Below are 20,203 nucleotides of genomic sequence, written 5' to 3'. Positions count from 1 at the left end.
TAACCACTCGCTCATCTTTTCTTCATCCATCCCTTCGAGTTAGCTTTTATGATGACGCCGGCTGGAAAGGTCTCTTTTGGCAAGGTCTTCCTTTTGAATATCACCATGGGTGGAAGTTAGCATGGCAAGCTAGAACCACAGTGAAGGATGACTTCTCATTCCCTGTGGTGCGAATATTCACCGTACGTGCTCCCGTTGTATCCACAGTGCGGTTCACAGGAATATCAGTTGCTGTGAAATAGTAATCCGTGTGTGGATGGAGAGATTGCGTCTTTTCATGAACCGGATCCCTGACGCTTAGTAGGAGCCATTTTGTGGTCTTTACAGATGTAAACACACAAAGGAAATGAAACGTACGGTATATCCGCGCCCTTTTTCTTCTTCTACGCGGGCGGGTGGTTGCTTACAGTAGAAGAAGAAGCGCTTCCTGTTCTATGGGGGCGGGTGCTTACCTTGGCGGTTGCTTGCGTAGAAGAAGAAGCGCTTCCTGTTCTACCGGGAAAAAAGATGGCGGCTGTTTACCGAAGTTGCGAGATCGAAACTTTATGAAAATGAATCTTAATATTTATCCATATATAAAGCGCACCGGGTTAAAAGCCGCACTGTCAGCTTTTGAGTAAATTTGTGGTTTTTAGGTGCGGCTAATAGTGCAGAAAATACGGTATTTGGAACATCCCACAGGTGAACAGGCTAATTGGGAACAGGTGGGGGCCATGATTGGGTATAAAAGCAGCTTCCATGAAATGCTCAGTCATTCACAAACAAGGATGGGGCGGGGGTCGCCACTTTGTGAACAAATGCCTGAGCAAATAGCTTAAGAACAACATTTCTCAACCAGCTATTGCAAGGAATTTAGGGATTTCACCATCTACGCTGCGTAATATCATCAAAAGGTTTAGAGAATCTGAAGAAATCACTGCACGTAAGCGTAATAAACATTGAATGCCCGTGACATTCGATCATTTAGGCTGCATCAAAAAGCGACATCAGTGTGTAAAGGATATCACCACATGGGCTCAGGAACACTTCAGAAAACCACTGTCAGTAACTACAGTCGGTCGCTACATCTGTAAGTGCAAGTTAAAACTACTATGCAGAGCAAAAGCCATTTATCAACAACACCCAGAAACGCCACCGGCTTCGCTGGGCCCGAGTTCATCTAAGATGGACTGTAAAAGTGTTCTGTGGTCTGACGAGTCCACATTTCAAAAAATTTTTGGAAACTGTGGACGTTGTGTCCTACGGAACAAAGACCGTTTAGGATTTATATATTTTCTAAAAAGGCTTAAAAATGTACATACAAACTGTGTTAGTAGTAATTGGTATTACGGCAAATGAAAGCCTGCTGCACCTTAAAGATGATGGCCTTTTACGTCGAAACAAATTCAAGTAATATATTGTGTGAATGGATGTATAGCAGAGGTGGGACCAAGTCATTATTTTGCAAGTCACAAGTAAGTCTCAAGTCTTTGCCCTCAAGTCCCGAGTCAAGACAGGCAAGTCCCTAGTCAAGTCCAAAGTCAAGACTGGAAAGTCTCAAGTCAAGTCCCAAGTACTGCATTTTGAGTTTCGAGTCCTTTCAAGTCCTTTTAACCACAGACTAATATATTTACACAGATTGTGTATGCTTTTAAAACGCTGTATTTATTTATTAAAACAAGTGCATTTTAAATTGCAGGGAAACAAATAGTGCTGACATTGCACTTCATAATAGCACTATTAACCAGTCATTTTAAACATTTAACTCATTCCTTTACAGAATAAACACATTTGAAAAAACAAGTGCAACTGTACTTATTTGCACTGAAGTGTTAACATTGTATTTCCATGGCATATTGCATTGTAACTACAAACCCCATTTCCATATGAGTTGGGAAATTGTTAGATGTAAATATAAACGGAATACAATGATTTGCAAATCCTTTTCAACCCATATTCAATTGAATGCACTACAAAGACAAGATATTTGATGTTCAAACTCATAAACCTTTTTTTTTTTTTGCAAATAATAATTAACTTAGAATTTCATGGCTGCAACACGTGCCAAAGTTGATGGGAAAGGGCATGTTCACCACTGTGTTACATCACCTTTTCTTTTAACAACACTCAATAACCGATTGGGAACTGAGGAAACTAATTGTTGAAGCTTTGAAAGTGGAATTATTTCCCATTCTTGTTTTATGTAGAGCTTCAGTCGTTCAACAGTCCGAGGTCTCCGCTGTCGTATTTTACGCTTCATAATGCGCCACACATTTTCGATGGGAGACAGGTCTGGACTGCAGGCGGGCCAGGAAAGTACCCGCACTCTTTTTTTACGCTGTTGTAACACGTGCTGAATGTGGCTTGGCATTGTCTTGCTGAAATAAGCAGGGGCGTCCATGAAAAAGACGGCGCTTAGATGTCAGCATATGATGTTCCAAAACCTGTATGTACCTTTCAGCATTAATGGTGCCTTCACAGATGTGTAAGTTACCCATGCCTTGGGCACTAATGCACCTCCATACCATCACAGATGCTGGCTTTTTGATGTTATCGACCATCCAGACGTCGATAACAGTCTGGATGGTTCGCTTCCCCTTTGGTCCGGATGACACGATGTTGAATATTTCCAAAAACAATTTGAAATGTGGACTCGTCAGACCACAGAACACTTTTCCACTTTGCATGAGTCCATCTTAGATGATCTCGGGCCCAGCGAAGCCGGCGGCGTTTCTGGATGTTGTTGATAAATGGCTTTCGCTTTGCATAGTAGAGCTTTAACTTGCACTTACAGATGTAGCGACGAACTGTATTTAGTGACAGTGGTTTTCTGAAGTGTTCCTGAGCCCATGTGGTGATATCCTTTAGAGATTGATGTCGGTTTTTGATACAGTGCCGTTTGAGGGATCGAAAGTCACGGTCATTCAATGTTGGTTTCCGTGGAGTGATTTCTCCAGATTCTCTGAATCTTTTGATGATATTATGGATCGTAGATGTTGAAATCCCTAAATTTCTTGCAATTGCACTTTGAGAAACATTGTTCTTAAACGGTTTGACTATTTGCTCACGCAGTTGTGGACAAAGGGGTGTACCTCGCCCCATCCTTTCTTGTGAAAGACTGAGCATTTTTTGGGAAGCTGTTTTTATACCCAATCATGGCACCCACCTGTTCCCAATTAGCCTGCACACCTGTGGGATGTTCCAAATCAGTGTTTGATGAGCATTCCTCAACTTTATCAGTATTTATTGCCACCTTTCAAACTTCTTTGTCACGTGTTGCTGGCATCAAATTCTAAAGTTAATGATTATTTGCAAAAAAAAAAAAGTTTATCAGTTTAAACATCAAATATGTTGTTTTTGTAGCATATTCAACTGAATATGGGTTGAAAATGATTTGCAAATCATTGTATTCCGTTTATATTTACATCTAACACAATTTCCCAACTCATATGGAAACGGGGTTTGTAGTTCCACAGCAGTTTCTATCAGGTTCTTACCTTATCTCATTGATCTCATTTCATACTGTATGTGTGTTTATGTGTGCGTACACATGGAAAACACAACAAATACATGAACATAGCAATGAACAGAGTTGTACTTTTTAGATGTCAAGGCCCTATGCAATATGTACACATATTCTTAATATAGTATACATTTTAACTGACCTTTATTTGACTATGTTTGTCTTTTTGTAGGTGGCTAAAATACGCGGTGCTGCTGACCGCCGTCTAACGTTACGTTACTGTGTGTGATACATTGACTAACGTTACGTTACTGTGTGTGATACATTGACTAACGTAACGTTATGTATAGGTACCTCATGAAACCCTGTTTAAAAAAAAATCACTTGACAAAAAGTATGAATAAGGTAGCAAACTGCAGTGGACGCAACAGATTGCCGTGTTTGCAATGACGTTATAACCATAGACATCTTATAAGTAGACGCAGCATTGGCTGCTGTGACGCGAGCAATTTGGCCGCCATCTTGAAGTGGTGATGAGGAGCCGGCGAGGAGCCTAAACTGACAGTTGACAGGTAGAAAACAAAGATGGTGTTCAGCGTTTTCCTGCTCAAATGAGCGGACTGTTGAAAATAGGAATCGGGGGACTACTTTTCACAAGTAAGATTTAACATTAACGTACTATTGGTTGTATTTTGTGAAAAGAATATTACCACAGAGTTGAGAAGGAGCAAAGATCTTCAATATTTGTATGTGAAAATCACAAAGAAATCTACAGAGGTTTCGTTTACAAACTTTCAGCCCCACCTAAAACAACATTCACCAGCCGCCACTGATTATGATGTGTTCTCATTTTAGGTAACAATATTCAAATACTAACATTGTTGGGTAAGACAGAATTTGGTTTTATTCTAAATCCAGTGAAACAGATTGATGGTTTTAGCTAATATAAAGACTTTCAGGTGTTTATATATGTTTATGTTTAAGTATTTGGCAGACGCTTTTATCCCAAGCGACATACATAAAAAATACATATAAAACAATCACTGTAGACATGATCATTTAAGGGAAGAATGTAATACAAATATCAATACAAAGTGTCAAGACAGAATAAACTCTCTGCTGCTGCAGCAACAGAGATACAGTCTATAGGTCCCTAAGATATATAGATATCTAATGTATTCATACATTGTTTATGTAGGATATACGCATGTATACAGGTAAAAGCCAGTAAATTAGAATATTTTGAAAAACTTGATTTATTTCAGTAATTGCATTCAAAAGGTGTAACTTGTACATTATATTTATTCATTGCACACAGACTGATGCATTCAAATGTTTATTTCATTTAATTTTGATGATTTGAAGTGGCAACAAATGAAAATCCCAAATTCCGTGTGTCACAAAATTAGAATATTACTTAAGGCTAATACAAAAAAGGGATTTTTAGAAATGTTGGCCAACTGAAAAGTATGAAAATGAAAAATATGAGCATGTACAATACTCAATACTTGGTTGGAGCTCCTTTTGCCTCAATTACTGCGTTAATGCGGCGTGGCATGGAGTCGATGAGTTTCTGGCACTGCTCAGGTGTTATGAGAGCCCAGGTTGCTCTGATAGTGGCCTTCAACTCTTCTGCGTTTTTGGGTCTGGCATTCTGCATCTTCCTTTTCACAATACCCCACAGATTTTCTATGGGGCTAAGGTCAGGGAAGTTGGCGGGCCAATTTAGAACAGAAATAGCATGGTCCGTAAACCAGGCACGGGTAGATTTTGCGCTGTGTGCAGGCGCCAAGTCCTGTTGGAACTTGAAATCTCCATCTCCATAGAGCAGGTCAGCAGCAGGAAGCATGAAGTGCTCTAAAACTTGCTGGTAGACGGCTGCGTTGACCCTGGATCTCAGGAAACAGAGTGGACCGACACCAGCAGATGACATGGCACCCCAAACCATCACTGATGGTGGAAACTTTACACTAGACTTCAGGCAACGTGGATCCTGTGCCTCTCCTGTCTTCCTCCAGACTCTGGGACCTCGATTTCCAAAGGAAATGCAAACCAAACCAACCCAAACCATCAGTTTGGGGTGCCATGTCATCTGCTGGTGTCGGTTTCCTGAGATCCAGGGTCAACGCAGCCGTCTACCAGCAAGTTTTAGAGCACTTCATGCTTCCTGCTGCTGACCTGCTCTATGGAGATGGAGATTTCAAGTTCCAACAGGACTTGGCGCCTGCACACAGCGCAAAATCTACCCGTGCCTGGTTTACGGACCATGGTATTTCTGTTCTAAATTGGCCCGCCAACTCCCCTGACCTTAGCCCCATAGAAAATCTGTGGGGTATTGTGAAAAGGAAGATGCAGAATGCCAGACCCAAAAACGCAGAAGAGTTGAAGGCCACTATCAGAGCAACCTGGGCTCTCATAACACCTGAGCAGTGCCAGAAACTCATCGACTCCATGCCACGCCGCATTAACGCAGTAATTGAGGCAAAAGGAGCTCCAACCAAGTATTGAGTATTGTACATGCTCATATTTTTCATTTTCATACTTTTCAGTTGGCCAACATTTCTAAAAATCCCTTTTTTGTATTAGCCTTAAGTAATATTCTAATTTTGTGACACACGGAATTTTGGATTTTCATTTGTTGCCACTTCAAATCATCAAAATTAAATGAAATAAACATTTGAATGCATCAGTCTGTGTGCAATGAATAAATATAATGTACAAGTTACACCTTTTGAATGCAATTACTGAAATAAATCAAGTTTTTCAAAATATTCTAATTTACTGGCTTTTACCTGTATATAACCTAATCATATTGTTTCTTCAACTTAAAAATAGCTGACCGTTTTTTTCCTCCTTCTCTGGGATTATATTCCCAGTTTTGACCTCGGACATCTGGTCACTTATAGCATATAAGAATATTCTATTACTGTTTAGCAAACTATGAATAATAAAACACGCCAAAACATGTGTCCTTTATCATAGCTACACGTATGACAAAAAAACGCGTGAAAGTGACAGTTCATTGCTCCTGCCAAATGAATTGCACTGAGTGGAGCGGATCACCACTCCAAGATGGCGGCCCCGCGTCTCGTCCGCGCCAGCAGGCAGTAGCGCTCGATGCTGCGTCTACTTATAAGATGTCTATGGTTATAACGTTAGCAGTGAGTTTACAGCCTCACTCATTTAAATACAATAGCAAATAAGTCATGTTACTTAGCCAATAAACGTTCAAAACTTACCCTTCTTTGTGCATTTTCAAATGTCGAACGAAGTTGGAAGTTGTTGCGTCTCCGTCTGTAATATTCGAACTGCATGTTTTGCATACTACAATTTGTTTTTTGTTGACCAAGTCGTAGTTTTTATACCCGAACGAAACCAACTTTGGTATAACTTTTCTCACTGCCGCGTTGTTTGACAACTCTTCTTCGTTGGTTGTCCTGCTATTTGATTGGATGAATGCTGTGGGATGAAAACAACATAGATCTAATTTGATTGGCTATTGTACTGAGAACACACACGCTGACAGACACACACGTAAAAAATGAAAGATTCGGAGCGCTCCTGAATAACTTTTTAATCTTTGGGTTTTGGGGAAAGTAGCAAGTCTTGTCAATTCAAAAGGCTCAAGTCCAAGTGAAGTCACAAGTCATTGATGTTAAAGTCTAAGTCGAGTTGCAAGTCTCTTTACATTTTGTCAAGTCGAGTCTAAAGTCATCAAATTCATGACTCGAGTCCAAGTCATGTGACTCGAGTCCACACCTCTGATGTATAGCCTATAACCATACCAAGTTACATAACAAGCGCTCGTTTTAAAGACAAAAACCATCAACTGATTTTTACTTTGGTGCAATAACCGGTTTGTGTCTGCACTCGATAAACCTAAGAATTCACAGCCGAATCTTATTGATTGACGGGGCTGTCACTGGTGTGCCAAAGCGATTATCTGGTCGCATCGGTCTATCGTTAACAACCCTAATATACAGTACAGGCCAAAAGTTTGGTCAAAACTATGACACCTGTGAAGTGAAAACCATTTACCTCTTGAAACTCATCGAGAGAATGCCAAGAGTTTGCAAAGCAGTAATCAGAGCAAAGGGTGGTTATTTTGAGGAAACTAGAATACAAAACACGTTTTCAGTTATTTCACCTTTTTTGTTAAGTACATAACTCCACAATCATAGTTTTGATGCCTTCAGTGACAATCTACAATGTAAATAGTCATGAAAATAAAGAAAACGCATTGAATGTACTGTACAGGTAAAAGCCAGTAAATTAGAATATTTTGAAAAACTTGATTTATTTCAGTAATTGCATTCAAAAGGTGTAACTTGTACATTATATTTATTCATTGCACACAGACTGATGCATTCAAATGTTTATTTCATTTAATTTTGATGATTTGAAGTGGCAACAAATGAAAATCCAAAATTCCGTGTGTCACAAAATTAGAATATTACTTAAGGCTAATACAAAAAAGGGATTTTTAGAAATGTTGGCCAACTGAAAAGTATGAAAATGAAAAATATGAGCATGTACAATACTCAATACTTGGTTGGAGCTCCTTTTGCCTCAATTACTGCGTTAATGCGGCGTGGCAGGAGTCGATGAGTTTCTGGCACTGCTCAGGTGTTATGAGAGCCCAGGTTGCTCTGATAGTGGCCTTCAACTCTTCTGCGTTTTTGGGTCTGGCATTCTGCATCTTCCTTTTCACAATACCCCACAGATTTTCTATGGGGCTAAGGTCAGGGGAGTTGGCGGGCCAATTTAGAACAGAAATACCATGGTCCGTAAACCAGGCACGGGTAGATTTTGCGCTGTTTGCAGGCGCCAAGTCCTGTTGGAACTTGAAATCTTCATCTCCATAGAGCAGGTCAGCAGCATGAAGTGCTCTAAAACTTGCTGGTAGACGGCTGCGTTGACCCTGGATCTCAGGAAACAGAGTGGACCGACACCAGCAGATGACATGGCACCCCAAACCATCACTGATGGTGGAAACTTTACACTAGACTTCAGGCAACGTGGATCCTGTGCCTCTCCTGTCTTCCTCCAGACTCTGGGACCTCGATTTCCAAAGGAAATGCAAACCAAACCAACCCAAACCATCAGTTTGGGGTGCCATGTCATCTGCTGGTGTCGGTCCACTGTTTCCTGAGATCCAGGGTCAACGCAGCCGTCTACCAGCAAGTTTTAGAGCACTTCATGCTTCCTGCTGCTGACCTGCTCTATGGAGATGGAGATTTCAAGTTCCAACAGGACTTGGCGCCTGCACACAGCGCAAAATCTACCCGTGCCTGGTTTACGGACCATGCTATTTCTGTTCTAAATTGGCCCGCCAACTCCCCTGACCTTAGCCCCATAGAAAATCTGTGGGGTATTGTGAAAAGGAAGATGCAGAATGCCAGACCCAAAAACGCAGAAGAGTTGAAGGCCACTATCAGAGCAACCTGGGCTCTCATAACACCTGAGCAGTGCCAGAAACTCATCGACTCCATGCCACGCCGCATTAACGCAGTAATTGAGGCAAAAGGAGCTCCAACCAAGTATTGAGTATTGTACATGCTCATATTTTTCATTTTCATACTTTTCAGTTGGCCAACATTTCTAAAAATCCCTTTTTTGTATTAGCCTTAAGTAATATTCTAATTTTGTGACACACGGAATTTTGGATTTTCATTTGTTGCCACTTCAAATCATCAAAATTAAATGAAATAAACATTTGAATGCATCAGTCTGTGTGCAATGAATAAATATAATGTACAAGTTACACCTTTTGAATGCAATTACTGAAATAAATCAAGTTTTTCAAAATATTCTAATTTACTGGCTTTTACCTGTATATAACCTAATCATATTGTTTCTTCAACTTAAAAATAGCTGACCGTTTTTTTCCCTCCTTCTCTGGGATTACATTCCCAGTTTTGATCTCGGACATCTGGTCACTTATAGCATATAAGAATATTCTATTACTGTTAAGCAAACTATGAATAATAAAACACGCCAAAACATGTGTCCTTTATCATAGCTACACGTATGACAAAAAACCGCGTGAAAGTGACAGTTCATTGCTCCTGCCAAATGAATTGCACTGAGTGGAGCGGATCACCACTCCAAGATGGCGGCCCCGCGTCTCGTCCGCGCCAGCAGGCAGTAGCGCTCGATGCTGCGTCTACTTATAAGATGTCTATGGTTATAACGTTAGCAGTGAGTTTACAGCCTCACTCATTTAAATACAATAGCAAATAAGTCATGTTACTTAGCCAATAAACGTTCAAAACTTACCCTTCTTTGTGCATTTTCAAATGTCGAACGAAGTTGGAAGTTGTTGCGTCTCCGTCTGTAATATTCGAACTGCATGTTTTGCATACTACAATTTGTTTTTTGTTGACCAAGTCGTAGTTTTTATACCCGAACGAAACCAACTTTGGTATAACTTCTCTCACTGCCGCGTTGTTTGACAACTCTTCTTCGTTGGTTGTCCTGCTATTTGATTGGATGAATGCTGTGGGATGAAAACAACATAGATCTAATTTGATTGGCTATTGTACTGAGAACACACACGCTGACAGACACACACGTAAAAAATGAAAGATTCGGAGCGCTCCTGAATAACTTTTTAATCTTTGGGTTTTGGGGAAAGTAGCAAGTCTTGTCAAGTCAAAAGGCTCAAGTCCAAGTGAAGTCACAAGTCATTGATGTTAAAGTCTAAGTCGAGTTGCAAGTCTCTTTACATTTTGTCAAGTCGAGTCTAAAGTCATCAAATTCATGACTCGAGTCCACACCTCTGATGTATAGCCTATAACCATACCAAGTTACATAACAAGCGCTCGTTTTAAAGACAAAAACCATCAACTGATTTTTACTTTGGTGCAATAACCGGTTTGTGTCTGCACTCGATAAACCTGAGAATTCACAGCTGAATCTTATTGATTGACGGGGCTGTCACTGGTGTGCCAAACCGATGATCTGGTCGCATCGGTCTATCGTTAACAACCCTAATATACAGTACAGGCCAAAAGTTTGGTCAAAACTATGACACCTGTGAAGTGAAAACCATTTACCTCTTGAAACTCATCGAGAGAATGCCAAGAGTTTGCAAAGCAGTAATCAGAGCAAAGGGTGGTTATTTTGAGGAAACTAGAATACAAAACACGTTTTCAGTTATTTCACCTTTTTTGTTAAGTATATAACTCCACAATCATAGTTTTGATGCCTTCAGTGACAATCTACAATGTAAATAGTCATGAAAATAAAGAAAACGCATTGAATGTACTGTACAGGTAAAAGCCAGTAAATTAGAATATTTTGAAAAACTTGATTTATTTCAGTAATTGCATTCAAAAGGTGTAACTTGTACATTATATTTATTCATTGCACACAGACTGATGCATTCAAATGTTTATTTCATTTAATTTTGATGATTTGAAGTGGCAACAAATGAAAATCCAAAATTCCGTGTGTCACAAAATTAGAATATTACTTAAGGCTAATACAAAAAAGGGATTTTTAGAAATGTTGGCCAACTGAAAAGTATGAAAATGAAAAATATGAGCATGTACAATACTCAATACTTGGTTGGAGCTCCTTTTGCCTCAATTACTGCGTTAATGCGGCGTGGCATGGAGTCGATGAGTTTCTGGCACTGCTCAGGTGTTATGAGAGCCCAGGTTGCTCTGATAGTGGCCTTCAACTCTTCTGCGTTTTTGGGTCTGGCATTCTGCATCTTCCTTTTCACAATACCCCACAGATTTTCTATGGGGCTAAGGTCAGGGGAGTTGGCGGGCCAATTTAGAACAGAAATACCATGGTCCGTAAACCAGGCACGGGTAGATTTTGCGCTGTGTGCAGGCGCCAAGTCCTGTTGGAACTTGAAATCTCCATCTCCATAGAGCAGGTCAGCAGCAGGAAGCATGAAGTGCTCTAAAACTTGCTGGTAGACGGCTGCGTTGACCCTGGATCTCAGGAAACAGAGTGGACCGACACCAGCAGATGACATGGCACCCCAAACCATCACTGATGGTGGAAACTTTACACTAGACTTCAGGCAACGTGGATCCTGTGCCTCTCCTGTCTTCCTCCAGACTCTGGGACCTCGATTTCCAAAGGAAATGCAAAATTTGCATGGTTGGGTGATGGTTTGAGGTGCCATGTCATCTACTGGTGTCGGTCCACTCTGTTTCCTGAGATCCAGGGTCAACGCAGCCGTCTACCAGCAAGTTTTAGAGCACTTCATGCTTCCTGTTGCTGACCTGCTCTATGGAGATGGAGATTTCAAGTTCCAACAGGACTTGGCGCCTGCACACAGCGCAAAATCTACCCGTGCCTGGTTTACGGACCATGGTATTTCTGTTCTAAATTGGCCCGCCAACTCCCCTGACCTTAGCCCCATAGAAAATCTGTGGGGTATTGTGAAAAGGAAGATGCAGAATGCCAGACCCAAAAACGCAGAAGAGTTGAAGGCCACTATCAGAGGAACCTGGGCTCTCATAACACCTGATAGTGCCAGAAACTCATCGACTCCATGCCACGCCGCATTAACGCAGTAATTGAGGCAAAAGGAGCTCCAACCAAGTATTGAGTATTGTACATGCTCATATTTTTCATTTTCATACTTTTCAGTTGGCCAACATTTCTAAAAATCCCTTTTTTGTATTAGCCTTAAGTAATATTCTAATTTTGTGACACACGGAATTTTGGATTTTCATTTGTTGCCACTTCAAATCATCAAAATTAAATGAAATAAACATTTGAATGCATCAGTCTGTGTGCAATGAATAAATATAATGTACAAGTTACACCTTTGGAATGCAATTACTGAAATAAATCAAGTTTTTCAAAATATTCTAATTTACTGGCTTTTACCTGTATATACACACATCCATTGTAGTGAATATGTTTCAGTCATGTCCAAATTGTGTTGAAATATTTTTTAATACTGCCTTAAATCTCCTGAGTTCTTTTTAGAGTACAGTAAGATGTGTGCTTCTTTGTGCTTTCCAGGCATCCCCGCTGTAGCCCTTTTAAGGATCTGCGGGTTCTTGTGGCGTTTGAGAAGCCAGTGGAGCTTTGGTCCCAGCTCGCCACTATGGGCGGAGCCTCCGCTGTCCGACACTTCCATGCTGACAAGGACAGCACCGGTCAGTCCTCAACCAAAAACAATAATTAGAATATTATTTCTTGGATTCACTAATAAATGTGTGCCTTTCATGGGTAGATATTCCTGCTGGCAAATATGAGGTGGTGGTGACGGACCACTCCTGCCCACCAACGTTGGAGAAAAACATGACGTCACTGGAGGTCCCACTGGTGTCTCCCGAGTGGCTCATCCAGAGCGTCATCTGTGGGGAGTGCCTGGACTTCCACAGCAAGCCTCAGTATAGTCATAACTTCACCTCCTCTTCATCATCATCGTCGTCGTCATAATAATGTATGTTCAAATTCCCGATCACTAAATTTGTTCTGTTGCATGCCGATACTTTCTATGACATCGTTCTGTCTGTTTTTATGGAATACATTTTGAGCCGTTTCAGTTGTGTCGATTGTTTTATTTTAGACACAAAATGTTACAGTATTCAGTATTTACACTTTGTACAAAAATCACCTCTTTAGAATGTCATACTTCACAGGAAAGACCACATGGAGAAGACTGATGGGGTTTCTCTTCTAGTCTTCTTAAACACTAAAATGAAAGAAAATGACAATTCAGTAAATATCTGCTTCATTCTTGTGTGCACATTTTGACGTATACTGTACATGCATAACAGATACCAGCTATTGTGGCTGTGCGATAGTAGTATTTTCCGCACTATAAGCCGCCCCGGGTTATTAGCCGCACCTTCAATGAATGGCATATTTCAAAACTTTGTCCACCTATAAGCCGCCCCGGACTATAAGCCGCGCCTACGCTGCGCTAAAGGGAATGTCAAAAAAACAGTCAGATAGGTCAGTCAAACTTTAATAATATATTAAAAACCAGCGTTCTAACAACTCTGTTCACTCCCAAAATGTACGCAAATGTGCAATCACAAACATAGTAAAATTCAAAATAGTGCAGAGCAATAGCAACATAATGTTGCTCGAACGTTAATGTCACAACACACAAAATAAACATAGCGCTCACTTTCTGAAGTTATTCTTCATTCGTAAATCCTTCGAATTCTTCGTCTTCGGTGTCCGAAATGAAAAGTTGGGCAAATGTGGGATCCAAAATGGCCGGTTCCGTCTCGTCGAAGTCATCGGAGTCAGTGTCACTGTTGTCCAGCAGTTCTGTGAATCCTGCCTTCCGGAAAGCTCGGACCACAGTTGTGACCGAAATATCTGCCCAGGCATTTACGATCCACTGGCAGATGTTGGCGTCGTCTGGCGCTGCCTCCCTGTCTTAGTGAAGGTGTGTTCGCCTTCTGTCATCCACTGTTCCCACACAGTTAGCAGTCTAGCTTCGAATGCCCTGTTGACACCAATATCTAGCGGCTGGAGGTCTTTTGTCAATCCACCCGGAATGACGGCGAGTATTGAATTAAGCGCGTAAGCGTGTCTCTTAATGTGATGTTATGAGCTAGCAAATATAACAACTACACTACCCAGCATGCAACGATAGTTACGAGCATGCGCGGTAGCCCTGAGAAGCGTTGTTGTATGCTGGGAGTTAGAATGTGGTTATGAGCACGCTGTGAGTAAACGTTGAGAACTCCGTTAACACGCCTCGTCTGCATTATTTATAATTAGACAGACAACACACTTAATAGGAGCCATTTTGGGGTCTTTACATAAACACACAAATGGAAATGAAACGTCACATATCCCAGCATGCACCGCGCTTCTTCTTCTTCCGGGGGCGGGTGGTTGCTTACAGTACAAGAAGAAGCGCTTCCTGTTCTATGGGGGCGGGTGCTTACCTTGGCGGTTGCTTGCGTAGAAGAAGAAGCGCTTCCTGTTCTACCGGGAAAAAAGATGGCGGCTGTTTACCGAAGTTGCGAGAACGAAACTTTATGAAAATGAATCTTAATATCTATCCATATATAAAGCGCACCGGGTTAAAAGCCGCACTGTCAGCTTTTGAGTAAATTTGTGGTTTTTAGGTGCGGCTAATGGTGCGGAAAATACGGTATGTTGTGTAAACCTCAATCCGCTGGTCAACTCTCATTCCGTGGAGATTTGTGGTTGATAGTTGGAGCCCAAGTCTGGACTGACTGGATGACCATTCTTACACCTGAGTGATCTCAGGTGTAATCACTTGTGATTTAGGGCTATATAAATAAACATTGATTGATCTAGTTTCCAATCACGTAGTCTACATGTGTTCATCCCGTCAATCAACAGTTAAACATGATCTAATTCATGTGTTTACATGCATATTAAAAAGATGGTTTTAAATCAATAACGCACTAATTGGGATTTTTTTTTTATGTGTACATAATCTTGATGCGCACTTAGTGGAAAAGACCATCGCAATACAGTATTTACTTGCTTCCTCTTTTTCTGTTCACACACTTTCCAACAGCTATGTCTCAGTTTGTGCACTTGGCATTTTGAGTGCATACTATTAGTGTGTTCATGCTTAGAAAAATGTGTGCCCAAAATAGCGATTGTGCAGAGTGGACACCACAATTAATCATCGCGGAATTGGAGGGACTAACTTGAGCGGTTGCTTTTCACGTATTATGGTAATTGAATAACGACAGTTATGGATTTGGGACAGCACTTTGCTGTCATATTTCACGCACTTAAACTCAACTATACTTACTGAAGTGCAATTAAGCCATTTGAGAATGCCTACAACCTACTCGGTGGCCTAGTGGTTAGAGTGTCCGCCCTGAGATGGGTAGGTCGTGAGTAGAAATGTCCGATAATAACGGCCTGCCGATATTATCGGCTGATAAATGCGTTAAAATGTAATATCGTAAATTATCTGTATTTTTAGGGCCCGCAATGGCCCATTGCAAAAGGACTCCCACAGGGAGTCCTTATGCAATGGGACATAAGGACCTATTGTTATTCTAAGGTTTTATTATTCTTTCTTTCTTTCTTCTTCCGCCGCCTCTTCGAGCACTAATTTGACCCACTTAACATGCTTCAAAACTCACCATATTTGGACCTGCGAAAATTGCCTTTTAATAAAAAAACCAAACCCCAAAACTCAAAATTGCGCTCTAGCGCCCCCTAGGAAGAAGAAAAAAACTACGCTGCCTGTAACTCCCACTAGGAAGGTCGGAGAGACATGAAACAAAAACTTTTATGTAGGTCTGACTTAGACCTACATTTTTCAATTGTACATCTTCGGGCTAAAATCAACAGGAAGTTGGCAATTCCCCCTTCAAGACAAAAAAAGTACTAAAAACAGTCACTTTTGCCTCTTTGAGCTCTAATTTGACCCCCTTAACATGTTTCAAAACTCACCAAACTGAACACACACATCAGGACTGGCTAAAACTGTGATCTAATGAAAAAACCTAACCCCAAATCTAAAAATTGTGCTCTACAGCAATTTTTTAATAAAACGCACAAAAAACTGCTCCTCGGATGAAAAATCTGACAAAACTGCCTGTAACTCCCACTGGGAAGGTCGGAGAGACATGAAACAAAAACCTCTATGTAGGTCTCACTTAGACCTACATTTCATAAATTGACAACCCCCAGCAAAAATCAACAGGAATTTTGCTATTCCCCCTTCAAAACAATTTTTTTGTAAAAACCGGTCACCTTCCTTCAAAAACGAACTCCTCTGAGCGCGTTTGTCGTTTCGCCTTCAAACTAACACAGGAGAGAGATTGAACCCTTGTGATTACAACAACAGAAGCGCTTTTTAATTAACTGCTCCGGTTTTGATTTTATGACCCTTCAAAGACCCGCTGCGCTGATGCTGCTGCGCTGCTGTTTTTTTAAGATGGCTGCTTAAAAGCAGGAAGCACCAACGTGCCCACACAATGCAGACAAGGTAGGTACACTAGACAAAAGTCTTGGGACACTTCAGACTAAAAGTACACAAAAGTATTGGGACACTTAGGACTAGCACCTGCCAAATACGCGGGCCCGAACAACGCTGCTTGCAGCTTTAATTTTTTGTATTATCTGTATCGTTTTTTTAAATTTTTATTTATTAAATCAACATAAAAAACATACACTTACAATTAGTGCACCAACCCCAAAAACCTCCCCCATTTACACTCATTCACACAAAAGGGTTGTTTCTTTCTGTTATTAATATTCTGGTTCCTACATTATATATCAATATATATCAATACAGTCTGCAAGGGATACAGTCCGTAAGCACACATGATTGTGCGTGCTGCTGCTCCACTAATAGTACTAACCTTTAACACTTAATTTTACTCATTTTCATTAATTACTAGTTTCTATGTAACTGTTTTTATATTGTTTTACTTTCTTTTTTATTCAAGAAAATGTTTTTAATTTATTGATCTTATTTTATTTATTTATTTTTAAAGTACCTTATCTTCACCATACCTGGTTATCCAAATTAGGCATAATAATGTGTTCATTCCTCCATTAAAGACCTCATCTTTACGAAGCAACTCACACATAAAAATCATGTTTAAGTTCATTATCATACCATCAGAGGTCTTCAACAGGGGACCCCTAGGGCAGTGGTTCTCAAATGGGGGTACGCGTACCCCTGGGGGTACTTGAAGGTATGCCAAGGGGTACGTAAGATTTTTTTTTTTTTTTAAATATTCTAAAAATAGCAACAATTCAAAAATCCTTTATAAATATATTTATTGAATAATACTTCAACAAAATAAATGTTTAGAATTAAGTTCATGAATCCAGATGGATCTCTATTGCAATCTCCAAAGAGGGCACTTTAAGTTGATGATTACTTCTATGTGCAGAAATCTTTATTAGGGCCCGCCATGGCCCATTGCAAAAGGACTCCCACAGGGAGTCCTTATGCAATGGGACATAAGGACCTATTGTTATTCTAAGGTTTTATTATTATTCTTTATTAGGGCCCGCCATGGCCCATTGCAAAAGGACTCCCACAGGGAGTCCTTATGCAATGGGACATAAGGACCTATTGTTATTCGTCCGTTTTATTATTATTCTTTATTCTTCCGCCGCCACAACAAACTGTAATTTGACCCACTTAACATGCTTCAAAACTCACCATATTTGACCCACACATCAGGACCTGCGAAAATTACCTTTTTTTAAAAAAACCGAACCCCAAAACTCAAAATTGCGCTCTAGCGCCCCCTAGGAAAAAAAAAAACTAGACTGCCTATATCTCCCACTAGGAAGATCGGAGAAACATGAAACAAAAACCTCTATGTAGGTCTGACTTAGACCTAGTTCTCATAATTGTATGTCTTCGGGCTAAAATCAACAGGAAGTTGGCAATTCCCCCTTCAAGACAAAAAAGTACTAAAAACAGTCACTTTTGCCTCTTTGCGCTGTAATTTCACCCCCTTAACATGCTTCAAAACTCACCGAACTGAACACACACATCAGGACTGGCAAAAACTGTGATCTAATAAAAAAACCTAACCCCAAATTCAAAAATTGCGCTCTACAGCAATTTTTGAATAAAACTGATAAAATACTGCTCCTCGGAAGAAAAAAATTACAAAACTGCCTGTAACTCCCACTGGGAAGGTCGGAGAGATATGAAACGAAAAACTCTCCGTAGGTCTCACTTAGACCTACATTTCATAAATTGACAACCCCCAGCAAAAATCAACAGGAAGTTTGCTATTCCCCCTTCAATATAGAATTTTTGGAAAAACCGGTCACCTTCCTTCAAAATCTATCTCCTCTGAGCGCGTTTGTCGTTTCGCCTTCAAACTAACACAGGTGAGAGATAAAACCCTTGTGATTAAAAGTATACATGGGATTTGTAATACCTGCTCCGGTTTTTATTTTATGACCCTTCAAAGACCCGCTGCACTGATGCTCCTGCGGTGCTGTTTTTCTAAGATGGCTGCTCAAAAGCAGGAAGCACCAACGTGCCCACACAATGCAGACAAGGTAGGTACACTAGACAAAAGTCTTGGGACACTTCAGACTAAAAGTACACAAAAGTATTGGGACACTTAGGACTAGCACCTGCCAAATACGCGGGCCCGAACAACGCTGCTTGCAGCTTTAATTATTATTATTCCGCCGCCTCTTTGAACACTAATTTGACCCACTCAACATGCTTCAAAACTCACCATATTTGACACACTCATCAGGACCTGCGAAAATTGTCTTTTGATAAAAAAACCGAACCCCAAAAATCAAAATTGCGCTCTAGCGCCCCCTAGGGGAAAAAAAAAACAGACTGCCTGTAACTCCCACTAGGAAGGTCGGAGAGACATGAAACAAAAACCTCTATGTAGGTCTGACTTAGACCTAGTTCTCATAATTGTATGTCTTCGGGCTAAAATCACCAGGAAGTTGGCAATTCCCCCTTCAAGACAAAAATGTACTAAAAACAGTCACTTTTGCCTCTTTGAGCTATAATTTGACCCCCTTAACATGCTTCAAAACTCACCAAACTTAACACACACATCAGGACTGGCTAAAACTGTGATCTAATGAAAAAACCTAACCCCAAATCCAAAAATTTTGCTCTACAGCAATTTTTTCATAAAACGCACCAAAAACTGCTCCTCGGAAGAATAAAACTACAAAACTGCCTGTAACTCCCACTGGGAAGGTCGGAGAGACATGAAACAAAAACCTCTATGTAGGTCTTACTTAGACCTACTTTTCATAAATTGACAACCCCCAGCAAAAATATACAGGAAGTTTGCTATTCCCCCTTCAACACAACATTTTTGTAAAAAGCGGTCACCTTTCTTCAAAATCTATCTCCTCTGAGAGCGTTTGTCGTTTCGCCTTCAAACTAACACAGGAGAGAGATAAAACCCTTGTGATTAAAAATATAGATGGGATTTTTAATACCTGCTCCGGTTTTGATTTTATGACCCTTCAAAGACCCGCTGCACTGATGCTCCTGCGGTGCTGTTTTTTTAAGATGGCTGCTTAAAAGCAGGAAGCACCAACGTGCCCACACAATGCAGACAAGGTAGGTACACTAGACAAAAGTCTTGGGACACTTCAGACTACAAGTAGACAAAAGTATTGGGACACTTAGGACTAGCACCTGCCAAATACGCGGGCCCGACCAACGCTGCTTGCAGCTTTAATTTATAATTGAATCACTTGTTTATTTTTCAACAAGTTTTTAGTTATTTTTATATCTTTTTGTCCAAATAGTTCAAGAAAGACCACTACAAATGAGCAATATTTTGCACTGTTATACAATTTAATGAATCAGAAACTGATGACGTATTTTACTTCTTTATCTCTTTTTTTCAACCAAAAATGCTTTCCTGTGATTAGGGGGTACTTGAATTAAAAAAATGTTCACAGGGGGTACATCACTGAAAAAAGGTTGAGAACCACTGCCCTAGGGGGTCCATGTAGGTACTGCACTTTTTGGTTGATTATACTTTATTTTGAATATATTTTTAGATTCACCAGGTAATTCTTCCATGAGTTTAAATGTATTTAAATACACATTAAGACACTGTAATGTAGTATCGAAATAGAAGTGGCATGGACACTCGGGCCGTGAATCTTTGGGCACGGCGCGGTTCGATTCGATTCCTGAGGATAACAATTCGATTCAGAATCGATTCTACATTCAAAATTCATAAATTTTTAATGACATTGGGTGTCAGTTCTTTGATTAACTACATTCCTACATTAAATAGATAAACAGCTCTGATAAATGTTTGTATTACTTCAAAGAAAACT

The 20,203-nt window shown here is 40.4% G+C and overlaps 2 protein-coding genes across 10 annotated transcripts in view; one reads left to right on the top strand and one right to left on the bottom strand.

Annotated features, from left to right (window-relative positions):
• The window catches only part of tp53bp1 (tumor protein p53 binding protein, 1), a 118,352-nt gene extending 105,387 nt beyond the window's left edge, over positions 1–12,965 (top strand). For all 9 annotated transcript variants that reach the window (XM_061975089.1, XM_061975095.1, XM_061975091.1 and 6 more), the window contains 2 exons: positions 12,440–12,576; positions 12,654–12,965. In XM_061975089.1, the coding sequence (XP_061831073.1) occupies positions 12,440–12,576; positions 12,654–12,862 (346 nt within the window). In that variant the 3' untranslated portion in view covers positions 12,863–12,965. The remainder of the gene's footprint in view (positions 1–12,439; positions 12,577–12,653) is intronic.
• Positions 12,966–12,973: 8 nt separating this feature from the next.
• Positions 12,974–20,203, bottom strand: part of tubgcp4 (tubulin gamma complex component 4) — a 47,744-nt gene continuing 40,514 nt past the window's right edge. Inside the window, exon 18 of the mRNA XM_061975098.1 lies at positions 12,974–13,118. Within this exon, the coding sequence (XP_061831082.1) occupies positions 13,112–13,118 (7 nt within the window). The 3' untranslated portion in view covers positions 12,974–13,111. The remainder of the gene's footprint in view (positions 13,119–20,203) is intronic.

This window comes from Nerophis lumbriciformis, linkage group LG15 (genome assembly GCF_033978685.3).
Source record: "Nerophis lumbriciformis linkage group LG15, RoL_Nlum_v2.1, whole genome shotgun sequence".
In the NCBI taxonomy this organism is placed as follows: domain Eukaryota; kingdom Metazoa; phylum Chordata; class Actinopteri; order Syngnathiformes; family Syngnathidae; genus Nerophis; species Nerophis lumbriciformis.
This window is presented reverse-complemented; position numbering and strand designations above follow the sequence as displayed.